Source organism: Medicago sativa, chromosome 6, assembly GCF_051527215.1.
Source record: "Medicago sativa cultivar Bolivia chromosome 6, Bolivia_mono, whole genome shotgun sequence".
Classification (NCBI taxonomy): domain Eukaryota; kingdom Viridiplantae; phylum Streptophyta; class Magnoliopsida; order Fabales; family Fabaceae; genus Medicago; species Medicago sativa.
In genome coordinates, this window is record NC_140754.1 from 95874248 (window position 1) to 95886230 (window position 11983).

At 31.0% G+C, this 11983-nt stretch overlaps 1 protein-coding gene across 1 annotated transcript; it reads right to left on the minus strand.

The window, feature by feature from the left end:
• Nucleotides 1-234: 234 nt before the first annotated feature.
• Nucleotides 235-11413, minus strand: LOC146918533 (putative ABC transporter B family member 8). The gene is made up of 9 exons (XM_085720172.1): nucleotides 11139-11413; nucleotides 10909-10963; nucleotides 9773-9951; nucleotides 8630-9087; nucleotides 5388-5931; nucleotides 4342-4521; nucleotides 2104-3396; nucleotides 1337-1752; nucleotides 235-660 (listed from the first exon to the last, which is right to left on the minus strand). Exons 1-9 carry the CDS (start codon nucleotides 11370-11372, stop codon nucleotides 303-305), a joined length of 3717 nt encoding a protein of 1238 aa, XP_085576298.1. The 5' UTR covers nucleotides 11373-11413; the 3' UTR covers nucleotides 235-302.
• Between the last annotated feature and the right edge of the window lie 570 nt (nucleotides 11414-11983).

Here is an 11983-nt window from a genome sequence, read left to right on the forward strand (position 1 = left end):
TATATATATATATATAGGTCAAAAATGGATTCTCCATTGTTGCTGTATGCATAATAGTTTTTAGCCGTCCAATTTAGTTTACTTTTCACACTTTAGTTTAAGCCGATTCAAACATAGACATCTAATTTTAATCGAACAGTCAAGATCGCTTACTACAAACAACTATGTGATTCCATGTTCGAATGGAGGACCTCAAATCCAATTCATCTTAGGTGTACTTGGAAAACAACAACATAATAAAAACTTAGGATATTAATATTATTATACGTCCTCAATGTTTACACTTAGTTAATCTACATTAACTAAGTTTGAATTTGATGATTGGCAAGGTTGAAAAAAGCACCTCTCTTGTGCTTAAGCTGAGAATAGCTTCCTTGTTCCACAATCTTCCCTTCTAACACATAAGCAATTGAGTCAAGTTCCTTAATTGTGTTAAGCCTATGTGCCACAACAATTGTAGTTCTTCCTACCATAATCCTATCCAATGCTTCTTGCACAACTTGTTCTGATTGCACATCCAAAGCACTTGTTGCTTCATCCAGTAGAAGTATGATTGGATTTCTAAGTATAGCCCTTGCAATTGCTATTCTTTGCTTTTGTCCTCCTGATAATTGAACCCCCCTTTCTCCACATTCAGTTTCATATCCATCTTTCAATGATCTGTATCACCAAAATTGAAAATGTGCAAATTTTTAATTCAGCATTAATCATAATAATGTTAGTTAGCATCATTCTAGTTACTAATTTATCTTCTTGATAATACAATCTTATTCAATAAATTATAGCATGAAGTCATGAATAGGTTAAGTATTGATTTCAAGATTCAGTAATTACTAGTATTACTTAAAGTTTCTTATTAGTGGTCAGATATATTATGATGCATGGAAACAATGCCTACATGTTTAGTTACTTTGAGTTGGTTCATATCGATATTTTAAAAATCGGATCAAAAATGAAATCAGTGAGACTTTCAGGTCATGGTTCAATTGGTTCAATCAGGATCAAACCAACCAACGAACTTGGTATGACAATGTGAGAGAGAGAACGCCCCAAATACAACAAGGTATGACAACAATGTGTTAGCGTCCTCGAGAACAAAGTGGCTAGGTTTTCTTTTTTCAATAGTAAAACCCTCCACTACTATAACTCCGTTTCAATTTATGTCCGTTTTTCACAAACAAAAGTCACATACAACGATACTATATATGTAGAGAGGAACTACCAGATTCAAGCGCAAGTGATTGGTACGCAATGTGTGAGTGTTGTAACCTCTAGGGTATTGAGTTTGATTCCTAATCATAAAAAAAAAAAAAAAATACGTGAAGAGAAAACTTACGATATGAAATCATGAGCATTTGCAGATCTAGCAGCCTCAACAACTTCATTTTCACTTGCATCTTGTTTTCCAAACAAAATATTGTCACGTATGCTACCAGAATATATCACAGGTTCTTGACTTACCAATGCAGTATGTTGTCTATACCAATGAATATCTAACTCCCTTAAATCCACATTATCAACTTTCACTGATCCTCTTTCAACATCATAGAATCTTTGTATTAATGCAATCACTGTTGATTTTCCACATCCACTTTTTCCAACTAGTCCAACACTTTTTCCTGGTCTTACTTCCAAGCAAAACTTGCGCAAAATCGGTGTTTTTGCCCTACTTGGATATGAAAAATCGACATTCTTTAACTCTATTTTTCCACTTAGCTTTTCCAACTTGATTCCATTAGCTTCTTCTCCAGCCTAATCAAACAAATAACAAATTTACTAATTGGTAACTTCAACATCAAGGCATTAATAAGCTATTAATTGATAATAAAAGCGCAAATTAGTGATCGATTTTTCTAAATCGGTATCTGGATTTGAATGATTTTGTGACCGATTTAAAGACTAATTTGCATAAAATGGATAAACCTTTGGTCGATAATGTTTAACATTTGTTATTTTTCGGCCTCTTATACACCAGAACTATAGTAATGGTCGATAAGTTTTATACTATGAACAAAGTCACACATATAATTGATTGTGATTTGTTGATAGTATAAAACTTTTTACACTGACAGTTTATCAAAATTAAACGAGCTAGATACATACCTTAGGAATGAGTGATTGTCTATCAAGAATTTCAAAAACTGATGCCACTGCTGTTGAGCTTTTAGCAAGATCAGAAGTCATGCTACCAGCTTCAGCTATAACTTTTCCAGTACTCACCAAAACAAAAAATGTTTTGAACACATCACCTGAAGAAATTTCTCTCTTTTCCACCAATTTACCACCATACCAAAAATCCAAAGCCCAACACATGAAAGTTAAACACTGAGCAGATCCCATACCAATGCCAGCTAGCCAAGCTTTCTTCCTAGCTTCCATCCTCGGTGCCTCTTGCGCCTCGTCGAACAGTCTCAAAACTTTTGTGATGCTTCCAAAAGAAGTTACAATTCTGTGATTGTAAACCGCCTCAACCGCGATCTGCGTGCTTTGATTCTGCGCTTTAACGAATTTAGTTGAAAGTGTAGAAAGCAAAACTTTTCGCGTATAAAAACAAAGTATCGTTAGTGGTTGAACCGCAATCATAACAAGAGCCAGCTTCCAAGCAACTACAAGTCCTATGATCATCGCGATTGTCACGGCTGAAGCTGTTTGAACAAGTAAACAAACTCTATCAGCAACGAGCGATTTCACCATCGAAGCTTCGTTACTCAACCTTGAACATAATGCACCACTAGAGTTTTTTTCCTCATCAAACCAAGCAGTTTCAAAGGTTAATATCTTTTCCAGCATACACAATCTTATCCTTTTTGTTAACTTTGCTCCCATATAAGCAAAATTGTAGTGTTGAAAGAGATTGAGTGCAATAGAAGCAACCGACAAAGCAGTGAAAATCAATGAATAGTTCATGATTCTGTGTTTCATTTCTTGATGACTTTTAGCGAAAAAAGCCGAAATCATGCCACCAATTGTTAATGCATATAAAGGTTGAATCGAACCATTGGCCATAGCTGAAAGTGTTCCAATTAGACCTTGTTTCCATTCAGGAGAATTCAAGAAAAGAAGCCTTGAAAATGAAGGTGATGGATGAGAATGAGATACTTGAGATATGATTATATCATTAGGTAATGGTGATTTTGGAAAGATTAAAGGGCTTGATCTTGCAGTGCTTGTTCTACCTGCACTACTTCTTGCTGCAGAAAGAAGAATGTTTTGTTCTTGATTTTGATCTTGATCATCATTAATGCTTAATTGTGTTTGTAATTTTGCTAATTTTGCATAGTGTCCATTTGGTGTGTTGATGAGTTCATTGTGTGTGCCACTTTCAATGATGCAACCATTACTCACAACTGCTATTAGGTCTGCATTTCTAATTGTTGATAGCTTGTGAGCAACAACCTGTTCAAGTTCAACAGTGCCTTGTTAGGAATTAATTATAAGTTGTAACTTGTAAGTAAATTTTGGTCATTCACTATGATATTGAAGGCCGGTTTTGACTTATTTGAGTTTATCTACTTGCAGAAGCATTTGTAAGACTGGTTGGCAAAGCTTATCGGAAAAACAGCTAATAATATATGTCCATGTTTTCAGCTTATTTCCATAAGCTCTCCAAGATAACTTATGAAAACAGCTTATACAAAATCAATTTGACTTTATTTTATCTTGTGCTATAGAAATAGTCTTATAGCATGAGTGCCTATCATATAAATGATTATGTATAAGTGTCTCGAATAGAATTACCTCCGAAACAAACAAAATAAAAGAAGATGAATAGAATTACCTCCGAAACAAACAAAATAAAAGAAGATGAAATAAAGTCAACCTGCATTCATATAAGTTGTTTTCATAAACTATCATGGAGATCTTATGCAAATAAGCCGAAAACAACTTATGGACTTGTCATACGCTGTTTCCATAAACTTTCACAAATAGTCTCACAAATACTTATGTCGGTAGGTAAGTTCAAATAAGTCAATCTAAACAGGTTCATATACACTAATATGATAGGCGCTTTTAGTATAAGTTCTTAATTAAACTATTTATCCAATCATGACCTAAGTAATCAACAATTGAAAGCATGTATAATACCTCTTAATGTACAGATTTGCTAATATATACTAGAGTTAAATATGATTTTGGTCCCTATAAATATATCAATTTTTCGTTTTAGTCCCTCTAAAATTTTCCTTCGACTTTTAGTCCCTATAAAATTTTCAATCACAACTTTTGATCCTTCTTTTTAAGTCAACTCATATATAAAATTCATATTTTTGAATAAAATTTTTCAGAAAAACTTATGATATTAAAAAAATCTTTTCAAAAAAAATGGATGATTGAACATACCAAAGTAGTCCTCCCCATGGAGGCTTGATCAAGGGCATTTTGGACCAATAATTCAGATTCAGAGTCAAGTGCACTAGTTGCTTCATCAAGTAGAAGAATCACTGGATTTTTTATGATAGCTCTTGCAATGGCTATTCTTTGCTTTTGTCCTCCTGAAAGAAGTGCACCTCTTTCTCCAATCTAGTTTACAATCAATTAAATCATTAGATTCATATGTTATGAATGATTGATGTAAAAAAATTCTGAGCCCTTAACTACATGATTAAATAAAAGTTAAATTTAAATAGTATTATTATTATTAAAAGTAAAAAATAAAAATATAATACAGTTTCTGTGACCTTCTTAAAAAATAAAAAAAAATACAGTTTCTGTGACCAAAAATACCTAAAATTGATTTTTACATATTTCAATATTTATAGTAGAATTTGAAGTTGAGATTTAGTGGTTTTTCCTTTAAATTTGATTTTAACATAAATCATATTTTATTGAATTAACCTATATCCAAAATCAATTTTGTGACCATATAATCCAACACACACCACATGCATGTTTATAGTTACGATGAGTTAAAGGAAATCACATTAGTACCGTAACTTTGTTGAAGCTTCAAAATGTATTTTTTATCAAAATTATGGTGACACACTTGATTCCGTCAAATTCACCATCAATCTAATCATACACAATAACGGTTGAAAATGTTACATATCAAGATTAGTTTCCGTTGTTGTCTAAGAGTGTGTTTGGATGAGATAATGTTTCGAGGTAATGTAATGTTTTGAGGAAATTCAAATATTTTGATGTGAATTTCATTGTTTGCATAATAATTTGAAGAATTTTCAAAATGATGGAAATTTATAAAGTATTTTGTTCAAGTTTAATTTAGAGAATTTCAAATGACACCTAAAAGCTAAGAATTTCAAATTCTTCAATGTTATAATTTTTCAACGTTTGCATTTTGACCCTCAAAGTTTCCAAAATTTTCAAATTGACCCCAATAAATTTCCAAATAAATAAACATTAGAGTTGAGACTAATTATATAACTTACCTTAGTTTCATAACCTTCAGGAAGCTGCCTAATGAAATTATGAGCATTAGCAGCAGTAGAAGCAGCAACAATTTCATCCATAGTAGCATCATTTTTCCCAAACATAATATTTTCCTTAATAGATGTTCCAAACATAGCATGTTCTTGACTCACAAGTCCCATTTTCCCTCTAATCCATTTCAATTGCAAACTCTTTATATCAAAACCATCAACCTTAACAACACCTTCATTTGCATCATAAAATCTTTGTACTAATGCTATTGCTGTTGATTTACCACTTCCACTTGCACCAACTAGGGCAACAGTTTTTCCAGGTTCAATTTTGAGATTAAAATCACTTAGTACAACACTTTCTTGACGTGAAGGGTATGTGAATTTCACATGTTCAAAATCTAATTTGCCACTTATGGTTTCTAATATAATTCCTTTTGTTGTGTCTTCACTATCAATTTCTGGTGTTCTATCAATCAGAGCAAAAATTCTTGATGCAGCTATTGATACTTCTGTGAAGTACTTCAAATCTGGAAGTACCACTCCCAAGGATCTAAATAATTCAGCATAATTCAATTATTAGAATGGAAAAACATAACAAAGCACTTGGAAAAAAAAGTATATTATATTGTACCAAAAAAAAAATGTGAAAGATTAATTGGTGTAAGGAAAAATTCTCTTGATTAAAAATGTATACATGAAGTTGTGCATGTCGCATAACTTCTCTTGATTAAAAAGTAATATATGTGAAAAAAGAAGGTAATATATGAACTTACATATATTAATTAAATAGTGATTTAATAGTGATTTTTTTTTAAAGAATACAAAGTAAAATATATTAAATTAAAAAACGTCTAACCTGCACAAGTAGTGTAAGGATAGACCTCAACACAGAATTACAAACACAACAACGGAATGAAAAGCAACAAAACAACTGAACACTAGCTAAGACACAAAACAAGCTCCCTAACCAGATGACATGACTCAACCGGTATGAAGAGGGTTTAATAGTGATATTATTGATATTTTCTTATTTATATCGATAATATATTACTTAAAATGAATTGTGTAATGTGTAAAAACTAGGTTTTCTTCATATTTTTATAATGAGATAAACTTATAAAAGTTTTTTTATCATGTACGAATTTGTACATATTAAGAAGTTTAAAATAGTAATTTTGTTTTGAAACTTGTGCTAATCCAACTACTAATAATTATAAAAAAAAACTAATTATATTAGTAATTTCCTTTGTCACACCTTTGGGAAAATACTTCGGTGACATAATGTCACCGTGACATTAAAATCTGGGCCACACAAATGTACTCATGGATGTGTTGTGTGGCCCAGATGCAAATGACAATGTATGTTGTGTGGTCCAGATTTAATGTCACGGTGACATTATGTCACCCAAGTGCTACCCCACAGTGGGGTTGCTTGTTTTGTGGTTAATATATTCCATTAATGATTGTCAAAAAAAACTAATAATTAGAAAAGTTAAAAAATTTATATACTCCCCATGGTCTTGTTTGTAATCGATTTTTTTTAAAGAGTGGGTTAATTAGATTAATTGATGAAAAAAAACACACAATTTTCAATTGTATATTTCTTGAGAAGTATATAATACTACATTTATCAATGAATTTAGAAAATGAATCAATATTTAATTTAAGGTTAAAATTAGAATAATATCATCATAAAGAGAGAGGGACAAACTACTTTGAAGTTGATTTTTGCTTATATTTAAGACTTTCATTTTTTCTTATCGCTTATATTTTAGACCGAAAGAAGTACTATGGATAAAATTATCCATCATATACATAATACATGGCTTCCTCCTAATACATATACATCATCATAAAGAGAGAGGCAGACTACTTTGATGAGAAACTGTGTATAAAAGTATGAAAAAATATATTCTTTTTCGCTTAATATATTCTATTCTTTCTCTACACTTTTTTTTTTTATCACAACATTTTCTATATTCTTTACTTACTGTTTTTAAAGCATTTTCTTTAAATTTCTAACATATAATAATGCCCATTGATGTCAACTCGACTTCTTTGGAAGGTCTTTTTGGCAAAAGGCATGCCAACAGTATATCCTCAAATTGATCATTTTGATTTTTGAGTTAGTAAAATATATGCCACCATAATGAAAAAGAAAAAGATCAAAACTTTTTTGAAACGATTTGATTCCATTAATCTTAACTAATTATTTTTCAACACCCTTTTCCCTAAAGAAAATAATGCCAATGGGTAACTATAAAAGGAAGGAAATAAAGCCAAGTAAAGTTGACTACTTTATGTTAGATATAACCTGTAATTTTGACTCAATTAGATCATTATTACATGAACTTTTGTGTCCTTATAGATCATTATTACATGAACTTTTGTGTCCTTATTTTAGTTTAATGGATTATAATCATGATTCAAACACTATGCTACTAAATTGCACGGGTCACTAAAATGTACTAAAAAGGATTTAACTACGTTAAAGTAATGAAATGTACTTTAATGAATGAATAAAGTGAAACCAAAAATTATTTTCACAATGTCTCTTGTAGTATTATCCATATATTTTTTTGGTTACATGTAGTATTATTCATATCTAAGACTTTGCCTTAAACTTCACCCTACCTTGAGCAAGGCCAATCCAAGATTCAAACAAAAAAATTAAAATATAACAACATATTTTTTTAATTAAGGACAAAGAAAAATAGAATTATGAGCTAGCATTAAAACCGACATCTAATTTTTTTGTCAATGTCATATTTATAAAATTTGATGTAGGCCTCAATACATCAAATTTCAATGATGTGTGGTATCTACTTTGTCACAATTTCAATGATTTATTTTTTAATCAATAGCTTTGATTCTACACTTTATTTTTTAAAATGAATCTATTCCTCTAGAAAAGTCAAATTATACTGCTAAAATTATGCCTATTATTAGCAAATTGAAATTAAATAAGTATTTTGAAATCAATCTACAATTAAGTCTATGTTAGCTTTATTTTTCAACTTTAAGATGTAGTTTGTTAGACGCCAAGCGAACATGGCTGCTAGTATGATTGTTAGGGTAACATGTTCTTGCCCTAATCGCCATGTTTTTGAGATTTGTCCTCCTTATATTGACGCTATTTTAATTAATGATATCAGTTAAGTTTGCTTTGGTAAAAAAAGGTATTTTGAAATCAAAGTAAAATAACAAAATGAAAAGAGATAGAGATAGAAGAAAACATATATACTTACAATCCACTCATTATGAAGGAAATTCCAGCAGCATAGATTCTTCCACCACTTTCACCTTTATACATAACCAAATGACTTCCATACCAAGCAAGAAAAGCCCAAATTGCAAAAGATAAACCTGTGCTTCCAACAGCAAGACCTTTAGCTATACCTTGTTTAATTCCAAGCTTTGAAGTTCTATCTAAAATATCTGAATATCTCTCCATTATTCTCTTTTCAGCAGTGAATGAATACACTGTTTTTATTGAACTTAGGGCTTGTTGTACAATTGCATTGGCTTTGCCATATTCTTTCATTGATGATTTTGATAAATAGATGAGATATTTTCCATATATCATGCCAGGGATTATTAGCAAAAGAAGAGTTGGAAATGCTACTAATGCTAATCTCCATGAGAAGTATGTTGCAAAGGCAATCCCTGATATGAATGATGATGATTGCATCAAAAATAAAGGCACCTGTGTGAAATCAAAATTGAAAGGTTAAATTAATTAAAGAATAGATGATACTATATATGTACACAGAAAATGTTGAATATAGTTTTGATTAAAAATGGCCAGTTTATTAAATAGTTTTTTCTCTAATTTTCAGTGCTATTTCAAAATATTTTCAATATACCCCTAGAGCGCTTAAATGAGATAGTACGAGTCTCTTTTAGCTTAATCAAGGTCTTGAGTTCGAATCCAGCCTTGCACATGCAGCAACGTTAAAACTCTTAAAGAGAGTTTGTGCGCGCAGAGATACTCAATTTATACAACAAAAAAAATTCAATATTGTTTATCCGATTTTTTTTATAACGGCTCTGCTTGACATGGTCAAACCACTAGCTTATAACGTATGAGTTTATATAGCTGTTCGGGTAAGTTATTTTGCTATAGCGTTTTTTCACGAGTTTCAACCATTTCTTTTTTAATTTTACTACAAGTAATGTTTGAGTTTATAGCATATCATTTTTTGTTACATTATCTTAATTGAAATTTTCGAATATTAATTAAAAATAGTATTGTGTCATTGTGTATTATCCATTATGATTTTTTACCCGAAAGAGTCAATATCAAAGTTGAAAAAACAGCAAACTATGACTTAAAATGTTGTATCCTTAGGTACCTAAGGTGAAGAAAGATGAAAGAAAATAAAGTAGACCTTTTCACTTAAAACTTCTTGTATAAGAGAAGTATCTTTTGATATGCTATCAATGATTTCAGAAGTATTTGTTTCTTCTGAATCAAAAAACCCAACTTCTTGTCTAAGAACAGCTTCCATATAATTGTAGCGAATTCTCAACACCTGCCTCTCACTTGTTTTGCTCCAACAGTATCCTTCTGCAAAAATAAATTCAATAAATTTACTGAAATTTATCAGTCTCAAGATCTAACAATATTGTTTCTAGGTACATCTAAATATGATTAATTTTTTGTTTTATTTTTACCTAGAAGTTTGATAAATTAATGGCCAAATACCTCCCGAGGCCCTTTAAGTTTCACGTTTGTTTCAGATAGGTCCTTTAAGTTTCTAAAGTTTCAGATAGGTCCTTTAAGTTTCGAGTTTGTTTCGACGGACAGATCAACTTTAGCTTAACGGAGGTTGATAGAAAGGACCTATCTGAAACAAACTCGAAACTTAAAGGACCTATCTGAAACCTTAGAAACTTAAAGGACCTATCCGAAGCAAACTCGAAACTTAAAGGACCTATCTGAAACCTTAAAAACTTAAAGGATCTATCTGAAACAAACATGAAACTTAAAGGACCCGGGGAGGTATTTGGCCTAAATTAATTTAGTGAATCCATTTATAGAATCTTTAACATGTGTCCTAAGGGCATAAGTTCGCATGTGCCCTAAGGATACAAGTTATCATGACCCTAAGCTATTTTTTTTTTCTTTTTAAATTGTAAGGGTTTAAAGTACCCTTTATACTCCTATATAACAAAATATAGAAGTCTAACTTTGTAGGTTTATTCGTTAGTAATTATGTTTTTTATGAGGAAAAAAAAACCCTTTTAGGGTTTCATTCTTCAAATAACCTTTTTCAAATAACCTAACATGTCAAACAAACATGTAAAAACTGTTAAGGATATACAGTACATGTCTCCTAGCTAGGTACACACACTGCTACAACTGGTAAGACCTGCCACACTTTTTATAACAAGAAAAATGGAATTAAAAGGATTACAAATATACTTTTTTTTTTTTTTTAGCAATACAAATATACTTGTTAAAATTTCACATCTTTGACCTCAAAAAGATAAAACAAAAAAGAAAACTTTGAATTTAGATTACCCATGAATGCCACCACCAAAGCCACCAATCCCAGGTACACAAAATATAAGCTGCACTGTAAATAATAAACCAAAAACATTAAAAAAAATGGAAAATTATCAGAGTCTCATTAGAGGAAGAACTAGAAAGTGAACCAAGTTTTTTTCTTCTTTTGAACAAGTAGGAAAAAAAAGTGAACTAAAGAATTAATGAACTATAGTCAAATTAGGTCAAGTATATAGCAACCTTACCTTTTCAACTTCAGACATGGAAGTCTCACTATTATTATCATTACTGCCACCTAAGCTGTTCATGATACGGCTAGCAAAGAGAAGCAAAACATTTGTTGACATTCCATCTCCTATAGCTCCCAAAGCACCCATCAACATTAGAATTATATCAATCCAATCACCATATCTCAAAATTATGCTTATTGAACCTCCCTCTTTTGATTTCATCACCTCACCCTCTTTCTTAGAACCCATCTTGCTTCTTAGCTATGGCTAGCTAGCTTCACTCTAAGTGTGAGAGCTATCTTCTAATTATATATTGCAAAGAAGAGAGGGATAGGTTAACTATATATAATACATATTAGTTGTTGCACACTACTTATATATAAGTGTAAAGTGTGTGAACACTATATATGTATTGTTAAGACTCAAAAAGTTTGGTATATTCCTTGCGAAACACACATTGAATCATAATCATAGGCTTTTCATTTGTTTGTTTGTTTATTTTCTTTTCTTTAATTTTTTTTTTCCAATTTTGGAGAAGATCGTGATGGAGAGGTCCAACTTGCCATGATAGTACTCGTTCCCCTTTATTTCTTTTTATTAGTTAATTGTATTTTATTTAATTAATTAATACTCTAATTTGATGTCACTTTGTTGGCCATTGTCGGGTTATGTTTTCACCTTTTACTATATAAATATTTGTCCCTGCCCGTGAAGGGAATTAATATTTAATATACACTATAGGGCATGTGGGGATCGAATTGTGCGTCATTTTTTTTGTAGATTCATTATTTACTTTATCAAAATATGCAAAGTCTAGCTAGCTAGGGTATCTCTAACATATATAGACCATGTTGAAATGA